The following is a 20,197-nucleotide window of genomic DNA, read 5'->3' on the forward strand; positions in this document are numbered from 1 at the left end:
AGTCTCTGCTGTGTATGTATCCATACATGCACATACATGCATGTATGCACACCATCTCCCATGACATATATACAGCATGTCTCCCTATGAGCAGGGGACATTACCTGCCCTGGGCTCTCCGGCTATTTCTCCATCATCTTACTGTGCTATCCTATCCCCTAACCCCACTTTCCTCCCCACAGCCCCACCTTTCTCCCTACCACACATGCACAGGCTGATCGGTCTCACGGTAACCCGAATGATCATGTTCTCAGCTGCGCATCTCTTTTGTAAGACTGTGTTGTGTTTTCAAGCAACTCTTCCTTGCAGTCTCATTTTACATGGGTGGGGCAAGGGGGATAAGGAAATGTTTAAAAGATGTATTTGTTTAAAAAAAAAAAAAAAGATGGGTTTGGCCTGCCTGAGATTTGTAACCACGTGAAAAGGACTTGCTTAACCACATCCCCTCATTTTTAATACTTTCGTTGTTTTTTTTTATTGGGGTCTCTTTTTCTATGTCCATTTATTGGACTTGGGCTTTAAAAGGAGTGTCTCCTAGCAGCAGAATGCAGAAGGCTCATTCATATTACAATGGGCAGAGAGGAAAGAAAGAGCCTGGTTTGTTTAAACTGCTTCTGTCTTCATTCACAGCCTGATGTCCATGTGCATTGTGCTGGCTACAATGGGACTAAAGGACTCATTGTGGTCGAAAACAAATCAAAACAGAATAAGAGATGATAAGATAAAAGAGTCATGCAACAAAATTGTTCAAAAAATCTACGTCTTACATCTGAGATTTATGTTGTTACCTTTTGGCTGCTTGGCCTATTGACCAATGTTTATAATAACCACTAGAGTTTAATAAACAAAGCAGGCCATGGGAACTTTAGATGCTGTCTCTAAAGGCGCCCTGTCGCAATGGCATAGTGGTGTCCCCTGATTTGGGGTAATAATTATTGCTGTATGCTTGCATACATTTTACAACTGCCCTTCACTTGTTTTGACCCTGGTGCTTTCCTAGTGGCAGACCAGACATAATATCATCTTGATAAAAAAATGCCAAAGCCCCCTTTGTGTGTGCAAACAGCATGCTACCATGGATGCTCCCCCTTAGCTCACAAGATGCTTGCATAGCCTACTCGGGCCTGAGAGGCAACAGGTGGAAGCCTGAATAACTTCACATATTTTCAGGGGGGAAAAGAGGGACTTTGGGGAGCTGATTTAAGGATTAGATCAGATGTTATTGCCAGTGAAAAATTAAACAGAGCAGTGCTCTAGGGAGTACAGATTAATATATTTAGTGACTCTGCATACACAAAGGCTTACCATTGTAGCCACGTCTGAATGCCTGTGAATAGGATGGAACATATGCGGCCTGTCACTGCAGGTGCCCACATCTGTTCTTCTCCAGGCAGATGCTCACAGAAAAGGGGAGAGCAATTCCAAAAGCATGGATCCGCCCCATCCAAACCCATCCTCTTTTCATAATCACCTTCTGCAGAGTGGTTGCTTTCTTTTTCCTGCCTTGTAAATATAAGACCTACAGAGAGAAGTGGGAAAATAAATTAAAAAACAATGTAATGAAAACAGGAGGATATTTGGAAAACCTCAGAAACAAGTGAAGGGAAAAAACAACCAACCTCCACAAAACAAAAACAAAATAAAAACACAAAACCAAAACAAACCCCCCAAAGCAGAAACAACCACAAAAGTATTGTTTCCAGGTTTGTACTGGCAGTGTAAAGCATACAATAATAAAATAAAATGATTAGTAGGCCATATAACAGAAGAAGACACTATTCATATGGTAGTGTGGTATGGTGTGGTGTGGTGTGGTGTGATGTGGTATGCTATAATCAAGTGTAGTCTAGCCAAGTCTAGTCTAGGCTAAACTGTGCTGTACTGATGTATGAAGCTATTATTTGAAGTTTAAAACCTTCAGGCTCAAAGCAGTGATTAATTAAACCTTCTAACAAGGAGGGGTTCTCTTTCCCTTAAGGAACAAGAGAACACAGATGACATTGTTGCCTATATTGGGACTACTGTAAGGGGAATATTTTTGTTCCACCCACTGAAAATTCATAATCCATAAATAAGTCATGTATTCCTAACAAACATTGAAACTAAGAAGCTGCCACAACCTCCCTCATTTTCTTCATGTGTCAAGTGGACAGAATAGACTGAAGTAACTGGATCTTGCTCTCCACATTTATCTAAAACTCCTGCATCATCACTGGTTTGGTAGAAAAGGAGAAAGGTTTATTCTAACAAAACTATCTAGGCTTTTTCTTGCAACCCCTGATCTCAGCCTGATTGGCTTCCTTGTGTCAGGGGATCAGGCTCATCTGTTTAATACATCCCATGCCTTTACACCCAAATCTGTGGCAAATAAATCATCTTGCTGGGTATGTTCAAGCAGAACCCCACTCAGGTAAATTCAAATTTTTCAGGACTAAGGCGAGCAGGATACAGTCCAATGGGAAGGAGTTTCTACCAGAACTCATGAGATAAGGATTGTGCTCAGAAAGACATTTGGAGCTAAGAGGGAAGAGAGAAAAATATCAATGATACCATTTTGGTAATTTTATTCAAAGGAAAATAGTGCTGCAGTAAGTGACACTTTTAAACCTCTGTTTCTTGTACTGCATGATCTAAACAAGCCATTTGAGAGACGCTAGTATGTGCTGGTAGAGTATGTTGGCTTTCTTCCAAGATTTGCAGTTTGTGGGTAGGGGATAAGGAGTAAAATAACAACAACAACAACAATAATGATGATGTGGTATTTTTAGGGTCATGGAAAAGAAAGTGAGTGTGTTGCGGGGTGGAGAAATGAGGAATGTTACCCTTGTCAGAACAGCAGAGACTCCCTATGCGTGAAGAAGGGTGATTGCACCTGAAAGCTTGCAAATAAAATTTTTTCTCAGCTACTCAGTTGGTCTAATACAAGATATCACATCTACTGAAAGACCTTTGCCAACCTTTTCATATGCTTCTGAAAGAGGAGACAGGTTAAATCTTGGAGTCTTCCCTTTGTCAAATGCCCATTGACTTCCTGAGTTCAGGCTGGCCAGCTTGGGCCACTATTGATAAGTGTGACCAGACCTAGAAAACTTGCTGTTGAAACTTTTTACATCATTTCCAGCCTTTGATGGAGTAAGAAATCAAGTGAAAAACAGTCATGTAATTGACCAAATGAGCCTATGTCAATTGCCTTTCCTTCTCAACAAAATTATTGCCCAGCATTGCTATAGTTAAGGAGGATTATTACTGAAATCCATACACCCAAAGAACAATGTCAGAGGTACATTCCCTTTCCTTGCAGAGAATATGTGCAGCTCTGTGAATAATGTACCTTCAATCAGGCACAACTATATAAAAACCCAATTAAAGTCCGCACTAAAATTGTGTCAAAGGCCCTGGGAAGGCCCTCTTCTCCACCAGCAAAGGGAATGGCATAAAAATATGCAAGGGCAAAAGCAAATGGAAGAGATCTGAGTGGAGAGAGACTAACAGATCTTAGTGATCGTGCCTTTCTCTTGTCGACAGTGGATCCCTTTCACTTCTCTTTGCGATGGTGTGGTGCATGCAGTTGGAGGAAGAGCCTGGGTGAATCTGAGGTGGCCCCAACTTGAATTCACCCCGGCGTCTTCAGCTGCCCTGCGGTTTTCCTTGTGGGAAGGTGGCCGGAGGCAGTTCTGCAGCTCTGCAGTTTGGCCCCAGCAGAGCCTGAATGCGCAGCTATGTTCAGCCTGTGTGAAAGCTGCTGGGAGCAGGTCACAGCAGCCTCCCCGCACCCTCCCCCAGGGTCGATGGCAATCTGTTGGTGGGGGAGATGGGCTGGCCTATTGTCGTGCCTTATTGTGTGTGTTTGGTTTTGTTCCTGCTCTGGCCCGGAGGTATGTGTAATCCTGCGCCCATCACATTTGCTAAATTTGCCCTAAGGAACCGGCAGATGTTCCCTTGGCAGACATCGGCACGCGACTGACCTCAGCCCTTTGCAAGAATATTCCCCTAATACAAGCCTTTCCATTTCGGAGCGGGGACAGCAGCAGCACAATCCAAAAGAAAAAGAAAAAAAAACACATGAAGAAGAGGCATCAACTTGCCAGCAAGTCCCTATGGCCTGCCTCGAGTCGGAAACGAGCCAAATAAACAAACCCAAACAAAACCAGGCGAGCAAAGGCAAAAGGAGGGTTTCCCCCTCCTGTTCGAGCAGTAAAACATATATAGGGGCGACTTTCAGATTTGCACGGGAGAGGGCTGAAGAGCAGCTGGCTGCAGTAAGCTGATCTGGAGACAAAGGAATGCCCCGTCGGTTCTAGGATCACAGGTAAACATCCAAGCTTTGTTATGAAAATGAGGGGCTAGGATAGGGCTAGAGCAGATGATTTGCGATTTGGAAAAAAAAAAGAGAGAGAGAAGACGAAGAGGGGGCTGGGGGAGGGGGAAGCCAGCGAGCTGCTTATCTATCATCTGGGCCTCTCTGTGTGCCAGCTGAGCCACGCGACTGCCCTTTCTTATTCTAATCAGCACATGCCTTTGCAACTTTCTACAAACCTACATGCTAAACTTCTTAATCCCCTCGCACATAAAACACATGCGAATATCCAACAGGAAAAAAAATATATATATATATATACCGCCAGCATATTACTCCCATAATTGATGCATTGTAACCCGGCCCTTTCATCCCCGCTTCCCACCCCATCCTGTCTTTATCAAAAATAAAAGAGACCGAGTTACAGCAAAGGTTTACATTGCATAACACTCCCCGGGAAAGCATCTTTTCCCGCCCCAGGTAAGAGGTTGAGCTGTTCCAGAGTAGAAAAAACTACACGTGCCCACAGTCAAGTTCCTGATCATATCAGGAGATTACAGTGGTTTATGATTATGACTGGGGGGGGGGGGGGTTGCAATCACACCCTCTCAGCATGGCCGGACAGCTAGGAATACAATCTCAGGTCTGCTGTCTCTATCCTAACCAAGCTTGAAGTCCGGGTGCCTTATACATATCCTTCTGTGCAACATGTCTATGTATATTAACAGGTCCGCGGAGGTGTAGCTTCCACGCACACACCCCTACCTACAGATGTAACACACGCCTGGCTCAGCTATTGCCCACACTCAGCTGCACGTACACAGCTGCACGTAGGCATATGTCACCGGGCTCCGGGTGCCTCTCCAGCCCTTGAGATAGACAAGCCTACAGCTGGTAAATAAGCAACCCCCTGCCTAAACTGGAGTGTGGTCCTCCCTCTAATTAATAGACACTCCTTGGAGTGACTTTACTCATCATCTGCTGAGTTTAGAAAGGCAAGAGATCGGCTCTCAGGGTTGCTGGGTTGTGCTTCTTGCTAGAGAAGTGTGGGTCTGTCATTACAGGAGGGCATGAATTCATTCAGGCAGCTTGAGAGAAGCCAGGAGTCTCCTGGCCCCATGGAAATGTTGTGTCAGCTCCCCCTTTCTTATCATAACTTCATAGAAAATGAGGGTTGGAAAGGACCTCAGGAGGTCATCTAGTCCAACCCCCCTGCTCAAAGCAGGACCAGCCCCAGCTAGATCATCCCAGCTAAGGCTTTGTCTACCTGGGTCTTAAAATCCTCCAAGGATGGAGAGCCCACCTCCTCTCTGGGTAACCTGTTCCAGTGTTTTACTACCCTCCTAGTGAGAAAATTCTTCCTAATAGCTAACCCAAACTAATATCTAACCTAGGCAAGAGCAGTGCCCCCCTTTCTAATGGCAGAGGGAGCTGCCCTGGCTGCACCACATTCTCCCCTGGCAGGGGTAGGCTTCCTTCCAGCCCTTTTCGTTACCTCCTGGTCCTTAATGAGCCTAACTGTGTACAGTACATTTGCTGAGACATCAAAAACTAGTTAAAAAGGGTTCCAGCCTTTTCCTAATGAGGAAAGTGAGGATTTATTGCCTCTCTCTGCGGTCGCAGGAAAAGGGGCTGCTGCGGCCATGCCACTGCCAGGCTGCTTAACATACTTTAACTTAAGCTGCCTGTGCATTTGGGGGGCTCTGGGTCTGGACGTGTGAGAGGAGTATAGAGACATGCAGTTGCGAGTGAAAAAACGCCATTTGGTTAGGAGCAGATGGCTGGCTAGGGGGTTGATCGCGTCTAAAGGCGTGTCATCCCCCTTCAGCTTGAATCCCTGAGGGCTCCCCTTGTCTTCAAAATCAATGAAAATTAAAGTGCAGAGAAAGGATGAATAGTTAGACCTCGAGTCCCTCCTTTGTTCGTCCCAGCTACTGGTGGACAGGAGTTAAACTACAACAGCCTCCTATAGAAACACTTAAGTTAAACAGTCTCCCCGTAAGCCCAGCATCTGAAAGGGAGAGGGAGAGGGGGGAGAGAAAAAAGCAGAGGGGGGAGGAAAAAAAGAGAGGAGCTTTCTGCTTGATTTCCCCAATACAGAATCGCGTGGCATAAATTAAGTTGGAAAAGAATAAGTGCATTGGGCAGGATTCTGATGGATTTTACGACGCCTTTCAGTTACGCTTTGCAGCAGTAATCGAGAAATCTGTGCCGCGTCAATTTAACAAATACTTGATACCGAAGGGGGGTTGTTAGAGATTTAGGACAATTTTTTGTTGTCGTTGTAGGTTTAAGCCCTTGCGCGTGTAACTTTTTATTTCCCGGTGTTTTAAGCGCCGATGCCAATGATTCCACTTTCTCTCTGCACCAGATGAAAAGGGTCGTGCCGATAGATCACTTCTAACCTCTGCGGACCCCAAATTTCAAGATATCCCCCACCCCCATCACCACCCCTTGTGCTCCCATTTGCCTGGCACACAAGTTTTAGCCGATTCCCCACCTCCTAGCCAGCAGCACTGTTGCAAAGTTTTCAGGAGCAGTGGCAAGCCATTCAAAAAGATGTTGACACTAGGTGGCAAGAGTAATTTACAGTTAAATCTAGATGCAGCGTGCTCGGTTCACTTATCCCCGGAGTTGAAGGAAGGAGGTGAGGGTGGGTGGATTTCTTTCTTAACTCCTTAGGCATGGTCGTCCTCAATGGGTCAGACCCTGCAGCCTTTACTCAGGCTAGGAAGCTGAGGGCTGAGATCTTGGGGTTTTCAAGTGATTGTCCCAGAGGTCTCACTAAGCAAACATTCCTGTGCGCCAAAGCTCTCGGATAAATTACACATTTGGCCCAAGTTATGTTTAAACAGCGGAGAGTCAAGGGGTGAAAGGTTGCAGATATTTTGATTCCTGTTTAAATGGCACGGGTGCTTGAGGGGGTTTGGTGTCAGCAGGGGAAAAATCAGGATCTTCTCCTGGCCGGTATATACAGTTACAGTCCTGGATGGGCTAGGCTGAATGCATTAGTGGTTTTCTTTTAATTAGTATTAACCAGTGCTTTTTACTTGAAGAAGTGTTTAAGAATTTTTCCCCCCAGTGCATTGTAAGATAATTTGTGATCAAGACATCTGCTTCAATGAAAGTCACATTTTGCCATGCAAATGCACGTTTCAACCCAATAAAGTAGCCATAATAAGGCTTTTAGCATGGCATACCTACAGTGAGGTTATTGTAGCTAAATCCTCTCCTTCGCACACAAGCTTAATCTGTGCTGAAATGATCTGTTACAATTAAAATGACATTTACACAGACAGTTACACCTTGCATTCTAATGAAGCTGCCTGAGCCCATCTAGGTGTTGAAAAAGCCTCCCCCACAAAAAAACCCACAACAACAACAAAAAACAAACCCGCAAAACAAAGTGGTAAAACAAACCCCCATACCCTCAGCTCCCAGTTCGATGCCAAAAATTGCCTTCCAACTTTTTGATCATCCCCTTCCAACCATAATTAAGAAATTTCTCAGTGATAAGCGCCCGGCTAAACTCCTCTCCCTTGGTTCTAACATCAAAACAAAAGTTCCAGTGTCTGATGGATGTGTAAAAAATAATAAGGTGACGGTTGGTGTAAAGATTTTTTTTATTAGGGGGAGGATGCTGGAAGGGTTTTCTTTAAAAAAAAAATGTGCGGACATTGTTGTAGAAGCAGTAGCGTGCGCCGAGGGGAGCTCTTTCTCTCCCTGGTATTGTGCAGGGAGCAGGTGCTGTCTACATTACCATACAGCTGAGAGCACAAAGAGCCAACTGATTCAGCCCTCACACAATAACAAACTGCCTTAATGACAGCCACGCGAGCGACACACACCAAACTCACTTTTTTACTAAGCTGGAGGAGGAAAAGGAGGGGGGGGGGGAAAGGGGAGAGATGCGGATGAAGAGGAGGATGATAATCATAGAGGAGATCGGACCCGCCCGGGCTTTGCTCGCTGTTCCCAACTGAGTCGTGGAGAAGAGAAAATTAAAAAAAAGAAAGAAAGAAAGAAAAGAAAGCAGAAATATTGGCTCGCCTTCCCTCCCTCCCCCCACCTCCCCGGCTTGAATGCCTGGCTTTTCCCAGTTCGCCTTCCTCCCTAGGAGACTGTCTGTAGGGGATCCAGCATGGTGTGTTCATTCAGGAAGTCTCCTGGTCCCTCCGATCTTTCCAGCTTGGAAAAACTTGATCCCCACCGGGAATATTTCCGTGCCTTTAACACGCTCCTGAGCGCGGCGCCGTTTTAAGAAGCGGAAAAGAGCACCAAGTCCCAGCTCCGCTCGCTCCTACACACTGGTGCCTACCCCCCACCCCCTTTAATCATCCGGATTATATCAAGGGGAAGATGGTGTGAATTGGAAAGCATCAGATTTCTCCCGTATGTCACGCCGACCCCCTCCCCCCCTTTAAAGCTGAAGGAGATGTAGCGTATCCCCAAGTTACTGCGCTTGGCAGAGCCGTGCTTTGCCCAGCATTGCGGCCCCCGGAGCGTGCGGCTCGCTCTCCGGCCCTGTGTGGCAGAGGGGGTGTCGCCGTCTCCCCGGAGCAGAAGGGGGATTCTTGAGGTGACCACATTTGCAGGAATGTAAATGAGCCCGTTTTGTGAGAGCCGGAGGGGAGGGGGCAAGGGAGGAGGAGGCGGATTGCACATTTTACAGCTCACTGACCATTTGGCGATCCATTGAGAGGAGGGTTTGGAAAAGTGGCTCCTTTGTGACAGCTCTAGCCAGATTGGGGGGCTGCTCATTTGCATCTCATTAGCCATGCAGGCGGCCGGCGGGATATAAGGGAGGCAGGCTCCCGATGAGAGGCAGATCCTTAGCGCTTGACACTCGGAGAGACACCGAGCACCGGCCACGATCGCACCGCACGCACGCGGCGAGCGCCGGCAGCACACACGGGCGCGCTCGGTTCGCCACCGTCTGACTTTCTTTCTTTTCCTTTCTTTTTTTTTTTTTGGCTTGGATTCCTTTAAAACAAAAAACCCCAACACAAACAAAAGACAACACAAACAAACAAAAAACCCCGCCACTGCGAGACAGATCTTCGCTTTCTGCAAGAAGAGTCCGACGTGATCTGCAAATCGCTGCTGCTTGACACCTCCCAGGGCGAGCTGCACGGCACACACACACGTTCACACACGCCGCCTCTCCCCTCGGCTGAAGGCACCGGGAATTATCGCCTCCTCCTCGTCCGCAGGGATTTCCAGATCGCTGATTTTTAATCTTCCTGGGGAAGCCTTTTTCTCTGCCTCTGTTGGGAATTAAGTGGCTTATTTTATTTCTTTCTCTCTCTCTTTTTTTTTTTTTTTTGCCTCTCTCCTGGTGAGGGAAGAAGACGCTTTAGGCGAAAAAGAAAAACAACAGACTGAACTGACACACAAAATAAGATAAAAAAAAAAAAAAAGGAAAAGAAATCGTGGATTGGAAAAGAAAGAGAAGGGAGAACCTTGCTGCTTAGAATATTAGCTTCAAACACCACCTTCTCCTTCCGTTGGGGGGCCGCCCAAGGGTGCACCTCAAAGCATCAGCAGCACAAGACAAGAAGAGAGTCCGGGAAGAGGAAGAAATCCTTCACACGAACTCTCGCAGGCAGGCTGGGTCCAGAGACTTCTCCTGCCCGCGCCGCTTGAGAGAGACTTTCCCGCACCCCCCGTGGAAAGGAAGAAAAGGAAGTGGGGAAGGAAGAAGAGAGAAAGAGAGAGCGAGGGAAAAAAAGAAGAGTCCCCTTAGCTCCCTCATCATGGGAGCTCAGTGCATGCTGGCTCTTGCTCTCCTCTCGGTGCTGCTTTGCCCTGGCCAGGTGAGTGTCTGGGGGTTGAGCTAAGGGGAGGGAGACCTGGGGGCTCCTGGCGGGGGAGGGTGGTGGGATGCATGGGCAGACCCAAGGGGATGGGTATGCGGGACAGAGGGACAAGGGCTGATGGGGATGGGTGGATGGAGAATGGGCACTGCTCTCCTGTCAAGTCAAACCCAAGGGGATGGGAATGCGGGTCAGGGGGGGAAAGTGTGGTGGCGCTGGGGTGGGGTGAGGGCATGGGCGCCTCTTGCTGCCTAGTCAGACCTGAGGGGATGGGGAAGCCGGACCGAGGGGCAAAGGGTGATGGGTGGGGAATGGGCACTGCTCTGCTGCCAAGTAAGACCCAAGCGGCTGGGGATGGCAGACAGAGGGGCAGAGGGTGGTGGGTGAGGGCATGGGTACCGTTTTGCTGCCAAGTCATCCCCAAGAGGATGAGGATGCAGGACAGAGGGGCAAAGGGTGATGGGGATGGGGGGGCATGGGCACTGCTCTGCTGCCAAGTCAGCCCCAAGGGGATGGGGATGCCAGACCCAGGGAAGCTTTGGCAGAGGCTTGTCTCCCAGCCTCAGGAGGAGGGGGCTTGGGCCCCGCAGGCACCGGGCTCATGTTTCTGTCTCCCCCCCGCAGGTCGGGTGCTCCGGGGTCTTTGAGCTGAAGCTGCAGGAGTTCGTGAACAAGAAGGGGCTCCTGGGCAACCGCAACTGCTGCCGTGGGGGCAGCGGCGGCGGCGGCGGGCCAGGCGCGGGGGCGGCGCTGCAGCAGTGCGACTGCAAGACCTTCTTCCGCGTGTGCCTCAAGCACTACCAGGCCAGCGTGTCCCCTGAGCCCCCCTGCACCTACGGCAGTGCCATCACGCCCGTGCTGGGCGCCAACTCCTTCAGTGTGCCTGACAGCGCGGCCGGCGCCGACCCCGCCTTCAGCAACCCCATCCGCTTCCCCTTTGGCTTCACCTGGCCCGTAAGTGCCGCGGGGCTGCAGGGGATGTTGCCAGAGAGGGAGCCTAAGCTCTGTCCCCCTGCAAGCTGGCCCAGCTCCCCCCAGTCCCACTGGGTGAAGCCAGAGAGCAGTGGAGCTGGAAAAGGACCCCTGGAGGTCACCTAGTGCAGCCCCTGCCCGGGGCAGCAGCATCCCTGTGCATGCATCCCTGTCCAGACCAGCCCACACACCCCTCCTCTCTGCCCCAGCCCTGCCCCAGGCTGCGCTCAAGCCGGGGAAGATTAATGACCACTTGCCCTCACATCCTACCCGCTACCTCCAGCCCGCCCACTCTCCCCCCTCTCTCTCTTTTTCGACCCTGCATCCTGTCCTCACAGGCTGAAAAAACAGGCCAGGAAGCAACCCTTCCCAAAGCCTTTCCATTTCCTTGAGAAAAGTGAAAACAGGCGGGTGGCAGGGCTGGGAGGGCACATCTCTATTCCTGTTGCTGGGGCGCTGGCAGTGTTTGCTGACTCCAGGTTTTCTTCTCACTTTGCCTGTGTGTGCTTTTCTTGTTTGGTGTGAATTTCCCAGGGCACCTTCTCCCTCATCATCGAGGCACTGCACACGGATTCTCCGGATGACCTCAACACAGGTAATTGCTCTGGCCCAAGTCCCTTGCGGGGTGGCATTCATGCCTCCTACTTTGCAGGTTCGCTTTGCTTTCCCTCTCAGGGGTGGAGAGCCAGGCCCCTGCTGTTCCTTATTCCACTCTTCACCAGGGAGTGTGAAAAGAAACAGAGCCCGTCAACAGTTCTGGACTCCCCTCCCTGCCATGAGCCCTTCCTGCTCAGCTGTAGCATTTTATTCCCGCTACTGACACCTCCCTGTTGCTTAATTGCATTTCTCCCTTCTGGTTCCTTGCAGAGAATCCAGAGCGGCTTATCAGCCGGCTGGCCACACAGAGACATCTGACAGTGGGGGAGGAGTGGTCCCAAGACCTGCACAGCAGTGGCCGCACTGACCTCAAGTACTCCTACCGCTTTGTGTGTGATGAGCACTACTATGGAGAGGGCTGCTCTGTCTTCTGCCGCCCAAGGGATGATGCCTTTGGCCACTTCACTTGTGGAGAGCGTGGTGAGAAGGTCTGCAATCCAGGATGGAAGGGCCAGTACTGCACTGAACGTGAGTGCTCACAATCTAATCTCTGCTGGCTATCTGGTGTCTCCTCCAGAGGTCTATCTAGAGGCAATGTGAGTCATTCCATTGACTTCATTGTTCTCTGGATCAGTCCCTTGTGGAGAATAAAGATGAAATTCGAGAAAATACCTGGTGGCATAGGGCAGAATATAGATCTTATTGGCATGAGCCAGGGGATGATCTCATTACTCAGATTTACTAAAACCACAAGTGAGTTATTTCAGATAACCTGGTGTAATGCCAATAACATTTGAGAAACTTTTACATATTACACTGTCACCTCATGTTTATGCCAGAAATTGTATAGAAATAGATTCTACAAGTGTTTTAGGGGGTTAAAAAGATAAATCAAAGATTTTAAAAAATTATTTCATTACTAAAACCAGAGAAACCTGAATACCAGGAGTAAAGGCATGCGGGCTTTAGAAAGAGATATTATACGTACTAGACTAACAACCTCTCTCTATCAATCATAATGTTAGATTGTTTAAGGCTTGATATACTTGCAATCTTGTAGTCTGCCAAGGCTGGAAAGGAGAGTTGTAGCCCACTGCAGAGGTGGATTCCAAGACACTTTGTAGTGATATGAAGTCCTCATTTCTAATCCTGTCTATTCATAAATCTGTTGCTGGTTAATGACTGGATATTGCCCTCTTGGCACCACAGAACAGTGTAATTTTGGAGGAAATAAACTCAATGGGAAACAAGGACAGATTTATGTGTCAGGATCTGTATTGTTTTTAATGAAGGATGTAAGCTTTGAAGGATGATGACTAGGTTTGCAGGAGCTCAGAGGTTTGGAATATTAGAAGCAGGTCTGACAGAGACAGAATAGTGAGTAAGTTGGTGATGTGGTCAAAGCTGTTGGATAAAATAAATTCCCCATAATATTATAATTCTTTGTAGGTACATGCTCACACACGCATGTGTGCACACAGTGTGTCCCCTGCCCCCAGTCTGTGATAGTATACAGTGGCATTCTAATTTGTTTGTGTGTGTGCATTTATAATATATTGGCAGATGACTCACTATTGACTCCTCTCCTCCAAACCTCACAAGCCAGGAAGGGTAATAAACTACCTTGCTGGTTACAACATCTACACTGTTTTCTTCTCTTTGCTGGCTTGATTAAAAAAACACTACACTGTGAATTGAGATTGACTACCATCAAACAGGCTCAGTCTACTCTCATTGGCTCTAGAAGGGTGATTCAAGCAGTTGATATGATTTTGCATAGTAAACAGAGGGGCTCAACTTCCCTTGATAATGTTTTAAATTGGAGGGTTTAAGACCCCTGAATTAAAAGGTTGCATCCCAGTAGCATTAAGAGGGATGGGGAGAGAGAAAACATTACTGTGATGAACTGATTGGGATGTCAGCACCTTCAATATTTGAATATTGATCAATAACAAAACATCACGTTTCGCATCTTTCCTGCATCATTCTCTCTGTGTGTGCATGCATGTGCACAAGCATGCAATTCATTGTGCTTTTTCTCATAGAACAAATTAGTTAAAATGTAGAAAGGTACATGTGTGCATGTGAAAAGGAGGTTTTCTTGCTGGCAGACAACGTTTCCAGGATTCAGATTTCTTCTGTTAAGCCCTCTGGTCCTCTCTCCATTCATTCTGATTTTGAAACAATCTGATTATCAGAACTGATTTTTTTTTGGTGAGGGGGAGGCATGCCATTGTCTCTGGCTTGCTTTGTTGAATTAAAACTTTGCAGTGCCTGCTTAATGAGTTCCATAACTAAGCAAAGTAATGAGGAGAAGTCTCTTTTTCCCCTACCCTCCCTCCTGCTGGCCCGCTTACCTCTTTACCATGTCTGTACTCACCCGCCTCCTTTTTTTGGCAGCGGGTGGGGGATAGAGGGGGAGGAAGAACTTTAGACTTATTTATTTGAATAAGAAAAAAAAGTTTTTGCAGAGAAATCACGCGCGTGCCATAGATTAGATCTGGGCAGGGATAGGCTGCTGGGGAAGCATGTCTTGGCCCCGATTGGCTCAAGGGGTTGGGGGTATTGTTGCAGTGGGGCAGCTGCTGGGAGAGAATAGACAATAGAGCAGCTGTCCTACACTGGCACCCTGCACACCAGCTGTCCACTCTTATCTACACACACACTTTCTGGGGATATTAAGAGGTGGAGCTGTGTGCATAGAATTGGAAAAAAGGACTTCTGACCCTCACTGGGAAGGAAAGGGGGGTGAGGGCTGTGGGGAAGGGAGCGATTGTGAGCCCTCTTTTGTCTGTGTGCAACTGTATTAAGAAGAATGCTCATCCCTAGTGATAAGTAAAGTACCCAGTTACTAGGCAAGATCAATACTCCACCAGACTTCAGAGATTAACTCAGCTGCTATTAACTGACTGAACTAGTGAAAGAGGGTTTGTCCCAGGCCACCAGTACTTTAAAACTTCTTTTAGATGGTGTGTATTAGATCATGGCATTTATGTACTGATATATTTTCTTTGCTTGCAGCGATTTGTTTGCCTGGATGTGATGAGCAGCATGGGTTTTGTGACAAACCTGGGGAATGCAAGTAAGTTTTCCAAGTTTTTTTGTTTTGTTTTGTTTTTTCGTTTTTGGTCTTTACAGTTCAATTGATGCTCTAGTGTTAAATAAGCTATTTGTCATCTGAGGGTTAGTTGAAGTGCTTTTCTTCATACTAGATGGTAACCTAAGAAATCCAGATAATGCCAGATCAAAGAATTAAACTGGAAGTCAAACATCAGGGTCATTAATATTAACTTAATGAGTTTACAGTACTATACGGAATGGGTGGCTCTTTGTTATTTTAGTAAACAAAATAAGGACCTGCAACAATGGCTTTATCTAAGCCAGTGAAAGAAGAAGCTGGGACTGATGAAAGCTGATGCTACACTTAGACCCAGTGACTTTCCCACATGAAGGATCACTGGAGGCTTTTTAAGAAACTTGATTCTTGGTTTTGGGCTTCAGTATGTTTGCAGAGTCTGAGATAGGATTTCTAACCGTGAGAAGTATAAATCTGATGATCCTTTGGATTTTTTTTCCTTAGATGTAGAGTGGGATGGCAGGGCCGTTACTGTGATGAGTGCATCCGATATCCAGGCTGCCTTCATGGTACCTGTCAACAGCCTTGGCAATGCAACTGTCAGGAAGGTTGGGGTGGCCTTTTCTGTAACCAGGGTAAGTTCTCAATCCTTATTTCTGAATATTTTTCAGAAAACAATACTTTTCCTAGAATGCAACTCATTTAAATCATGTCATAATTATAAAGGAGCAAGTATCTTTATGGATTTTCTTCTCTCATATTTTTTTGCAGACCTTAATTACTGTACACATCATAAGCCTTGCAAGAATGGTGCCACTTGCACCAATACTGGCCAGGGAAGCTATACCTGTTCATGCCGTCCAGGATACACTGGCTCTAATTGTGAGGTTGAGATCAATGAATGCGATGCCAACCCCTGCAAGAATGGTGGAAGCTGCACTGTAAGTTACAGGCATTAAAGATTTCTTTAACATTGGAATATACAGTCAGTTTCATGCTAATTTTGATTTTTAAATTATTTAAACTAAATAGTTTTATACATTTTTAAAACTCTTTTTAAAAACAGGATCTGGAAAACAGCTATTCCTGTACTTGCCCCCCTGGATTCTATGGCAAAAACTGTGAGCTGAGTGCAATGACTTGTGCTGATGGGCCATGCTTCAATGGAGGGCGATGCACAGACAACCCTGATGGTGGATACAGCTGTCGTTGCCCAGTGGGTTACTCTGGGTTTAACTGTGAAAAGAAAATTGACTACTGCAGCTCCAGCCCTTGTGCTAATGGTAAGGCAGGCTAGCTCTTAAAGCAGGGGTGGGCAATTATTTTGGCTGGAGGGCCACTTAATGAGTTCTGGTGAGCTGTCAAGGGCCACACACATAAAATGTTTCAGAAGATGCCATTTGAACAAATTATAGATAAAAAAACAAATCATATATTAAAAATCAAACACCTATTATAATATTTTAGTTTTATTTAAAAAAATATTTTTTGTCCTGATTTATGTTTTTTTGAGTAGTGTATATAGAGGTGATTGTATAGTAGCTCAAAATGCAGTCTTACTCTTGTATATTATGTGTGTGAAAGGGGAGGGAGGTGTATGTGGGGAGTATATGGGGGTACATATGTAGAGGGTGTGGGGGATGTGGGGAGTGAGGAGATGGGTATGTGTGTGTACATGAGGGTGTGGAGTGCATGTGGGAGGGTGGCGGGTGGGATATGTGTGGGGGTGTGTGCATGTGCTGGGTTATGGGGGTGGGCTGGGGTGGATGAGAGAGGAGGCTGTAGGGCTCACTCAGGTAGTATGGTGCAGGTGCAGTCTGTCTCCCTATCCAGCCTGTGGCTGCCTTCATGATGCTCCGCTTGGGACCGAGCTCTGCCTGCTCCTGCCCGTGGCTTGTGTTCCACTCCTGCCTGCCCCAGCCCCAGCCCCGGCCAGTACGCACAGCTTCTGGGTGGGAATACCTTCCACTCACGCAGCCATGCACAGGTGGCTGCTCATTGCACCAGGCATGCAGAGTGGGTAAAATTTTGTTACCTGTAACAGAAATGGAGATTTAGCAAGGAATGAGTTACTATTTTCAAAAACAGGATTCTATAGTTATTTTTCCACACTCTTTTTTTTAATGTCTTGGCCTTGATTTTTATATTGAGAGCATCCCTTTAAATTTATCATATGATGGGAGCTGCAGAGATATTGCTTGATATTGTAAATACACACTGCTTATTATATTTCATGTTTAATATATTGCAGGGGCCCAGTGTGTTGATCTTGGAAATTCCTACATATGCCAATGCCAGGTTGGTTTTACTGGAAGACACTGTGATGATAATGTGGATGACTGTGCCTCCTTTCCTTGTGCTAATGGTGGAACTTGCCAAGATGGAATTAATGATTATTCCTGCACCTGCCCTCCAGGATACAATGGGAAGAACTGTAGTGCCCCAGTCAGCAAATGTGAACATAACCCTTGTCACAATGGGGCTACTTGCCATGAAAGAAACAACCGTTATGTGTGTGAGTGTGCTCGGGGATATGGTGGACTCAACTGTCAGTTTTTGCTCCCCGAACAGCCTCAGGGACCTGTCATTGTTGACTTCACTGAGAAGTACACTGAAGGACCGAACACACAGTTTCCTTGGATTGCCGTGTGTGCTGGAATAATTCTGGTCCTGATGCTGTTGCTGGGGTGTGCTGCTGTTGTTGTTTGTGTCAGACTCAAAATGCAAAAGAGGCACCGTCAGCCTGATGCATGCAGGAGTGAAACTGAGACCATGAACAACTTGGCCAACTGCCAACGTGAGAAGGACATTTCAATAAGTGTTATCGGTGCCACTCAGATTAAGAACACAAATAAGAAAGTAGACTTTCACAGTGATAATAACGCTGATAAAAATGGCTACAAAGTTAGATACCCATCAGTGGATTACAATTTGGTGCATGAACTCAAAAATGAGGACTCTGTTAAAGAGGAACACAGCAAATGTGAAGCCAAGTGTGAAACATATGATTCAGAGGCAGAGGAGAAAAGTGCAGTACAACTAAAGAGGTACATTTGAAGTAATAGCTCAGGAGGAACAGTGCTACTGTAAAGGGTATGCATGTTTCCTAGTTGGTATTAGCAGCAAGCAGCTCATTTTCATTGTTCTTGGTTTTGTCTTTAATAGTGATACATCTGAAAGAAAACGACCAGAGTCAGTATATTCAACTTCAAAGGACACTAAGTACCAGTCGGTGTATGTCATATCAGAAGAGAAAGATGAGTGCATCATAGCAACTGAGGTCAGTACGTTGCCTAGTAGCTGCAAAAGAAAAATAGTAAGTCAGATTGTGTTATTCTGCATACATCCTTTGCCTTTAATGAGGCTACACCAATTTATGCCTGGTGAGATCTGGTCCTAAGGGCTTTTTTTTCTTGTAGAGGTTGTAAAACTCATGTTTTTTCCCCCTCAAGATAAATCCTAATCCTGCAAGCCACATGCTTCAGGGGGAGTTCCCCAAATGCAAGCTTGCAGAGTGACAAATGTAGTATCATGATTTATGCCATACTTCTGGAGTCCTTTCTGCCCTGGAATGGAGATTGATGCCGAAGCCACCACCCATTTCTTAAGCATTGCACTCCTCAATAATGTTCTACTAACCTGTCCTTCCCTTTGTTCTTGTTTCTTTTCTCTTCTCTACAGGTGTAAACCAGAGGTGATATGGCAAAGTTGTTGTTCAAAACAATTTCAAAGGAGATATGCCCCAATGAATGCTGCTGAAAGAGGAATGGGAGATAGATTCCTTCACTGACTGCTGCTGAGAAACTAAATTCAGGCTGAGCTGGTTCTCTACTGAAGTTAGCAAAGTGACTGCAAAAAAAAAAACAAAACAAAAAAAAAACACACAAAAAACCCCCCCAAGATGGACACTAGGCAAGGGTCTGTGTTCTAGGATTACTGTTGCACTGCCTTTTATGAATTTTATCATTGCACTATGGTCAGTTGCTTTTCTATATATATTTAAATGAACGGACTAAATTACTACATAAGAAGCGTGCACTGCCTGAAGTGTATATTTTGGATTCTTATGAGCCAGTCTTTTCTTGAATTAGAGACACAAACACTGCCTTTATTGTCTTTTTTGATACTAAAATGTGTTTTTACTAGGTGAAAAAAGTGTGTTATTTTTTGGAATCTGTAAAAATATTTTCATGATAATTGTAAAGCTTGAGTATTTTGTGACGTTCATTTTTTATAATTTAAATTTTTTGGTAAATCTGTACAAAGGCACTTCGGGTCTATGTGACTATATTTTTTGTATATAAATGTATTTATGGAAGATTGTGCAAATGTTATTTGAGGTTTTTTTTTACTGTTTTGTTAATGAAGAAATTCATTTTAAAAATATTTTTCCAAAATAAATATTATTAATGATAACCAAAGCGATGTCTTTACTAAAACAGTGTGATGGATCCAATCTTGCCATCTTATGATCTGATAGACTGAAATGGGAGAGCCAGGGGTGGTAAGGGGAGCAGATGAAGGATACAGGATTATAGTGAAGTCTGGAACATAACTTCTTCTATTAAGCCCCTCCTATGCTTTTTTTGCTTCCTCTGCTTGTAGCCATTCTGTCTCCATCTCCAGTCAATTATGGGTCAACATAATAAGAACTTAATTCTGTAATTAGCAGTGTTACATAGAGGAACCAGCCACATCTTTCTAAAAAGAAAATGGCACAAGGAAACTGTGTGGCTCAGACACCTGGGTATTCTTGGCCCAATCCAACATTCACTAGGCCTGATCCAGCACTCAGTATGGCACTGAAACCTCTCGGTGTACTTTCCAGGCCCTCCTGAGTTCAGCCTATCTACTGTTTTCTATTACTGGAGCTATGGTGGGTCCTAACAACATAAAGATCTCTCTTCCATATGTAAAATCCTAAAGGAGAGGTCAGTGGCAACAACTTCATCTGCATTCTTTGAAGGTGAATCTTGGTTGAGGGACCTTATGCAGGGGAGTGTAGTTTATTTCTCCTTGTACTCATCTCTGGCAAGCCTGTCTGTGATTTGCCTTATGAGAAGTGGCGACAATGTGAAGTCTCCTTGTCGCTCCATATTTAACAGAGTCAGTACTAAAACGTGATGGTAAACGTAATGGTAAAAGGTGAGATGAAACCACTTCTGTGCACTACCTTGCCAGTATAAGGGTTTTTTTGTAAGCAGCGAAATGCAGAAAGTCTTGGAGTTTGTTCTAGATTTAATTGCAAAAATAGTTTTAGAAATGGTTTACCATTGATAGTCTGTTTATACACAGGGAGAGTGGGTGGCCTAGGTGTCAGGAAACTGGGGTTCTATTCTTGGCTGTACCACAGACTTTATTTGCAACTTTGGGAAAGGAAGAATGGTCTTGTGGTTAAGGCACTGCAAGGGGATTCAGGAGGGCTGTGTTCTATTTGAA

The 20,197-nt window shown here is 45.8% G+C and overlaps 1 protein-coding gene and 1 long non-coding RNA gene across 3 annotated transcripts; one reads left to right on the forward strand and one right to left on the reverse strand.

The window, feature by feature from the left end:
- Nucleotides 1–1,252: 1,252 nt before the first annotated feature.
- On the reverse strand, nucleotides 1,253–9,062 carry LOC109320017. Its single transcript, XR_002103698.1, has 2 exons — nucleotides 8,979–9,062; nucleotides 1,253–1,519 (listed from the first exon to the last, which is right to left on the reverse strand). It is a non-coding gene; the product is annotated as an uncharacterized LOC109320017 (long non-coding RNA).
- A 237-nt stretch (nucleotides 9,063–9,299) lies between these two features.
- DLL1 (delta like canonical Notch ligand 1) lies at nucleotides 9,300–18,850 on the forward strand. 2 transcript variants are annotated; one of them, XM_019549905.1, is made up of 11 exons: nucleotides 9,300–10,113; nucleotides 10,738–11,067; nucleotides 11,620–11,680; nucleotides 11,953–12,210; nucleotides 14,704–14,764; nucleotides 15,263–15,393; nucleotides 15,530–15,699; nucleotides 15,825–16,041; nucleotides 17,010–17,805; nucleotides 17,924–18,038; nucleotides 18,440–18,850. In XM_019549905.1, exons 1-11 carry the CDS (start codon nucleotides 10,054–10,056, stop codon nucleotides 18,443–18,445), a joined length of 2,205 nt encoding a protein of 734 aa, XP_019405450.1. In that variant the 5' UTR covers nucleotides 9,300–10,053; the 3' UTR covers nucleotides 18,446–18,850. The 2 variants fall into 2 exon arrangements, with proteins under 2 accessions (XP_019405450.1, XP_019405449.1); XM_019549904.1 differs by having other exon boundaries at nucleotides 9,302–10,113; nucleotides 17,921–18,038.
- Nucleotides 18,851–20,197: the final 1,347 nt, after the last annotated feature.

Source organism: Crocodylus porosus, unplaced genomic scaffold (genome assembly GCF_001723895.1).
Source record: "Crocodylus porosus isolate Cpor-Errol unplaced genomic scaffold, CroPor_comp1, whole genome shotgun sequence".
Lineage (NCBI taxonomy): Eukaryota > Metazoa > Chordata > Crocodylia > Crocodylidae > Crocodylus > Crocodylus porosus.

Bases quoted from the DNA above. Each gene is read 5' to 3' on its own strand.
- DLL1 (XM_019549904.1), top strand. From the start codon at position 10,054: ATGGGAGCTCAGTGCATGCTGGCTCTTGCTCTCCTCTCGGTGCTGCTT. The intron at 11,681-11,952 runs GTAATTGCTCTG...GGTTCCTTGCAG, and splicing joins TCCGGATGACCTCAACACAG to AGAATCCAGAGCGGCTTATC. The intron at 14,765-15,262 runs GTAAGTTTTCCA...TTTTTTCCTTAG, and splicing joins GACAAACCTGGGGAATGCAA to ATGTAGAGTGGGATGGCAGG.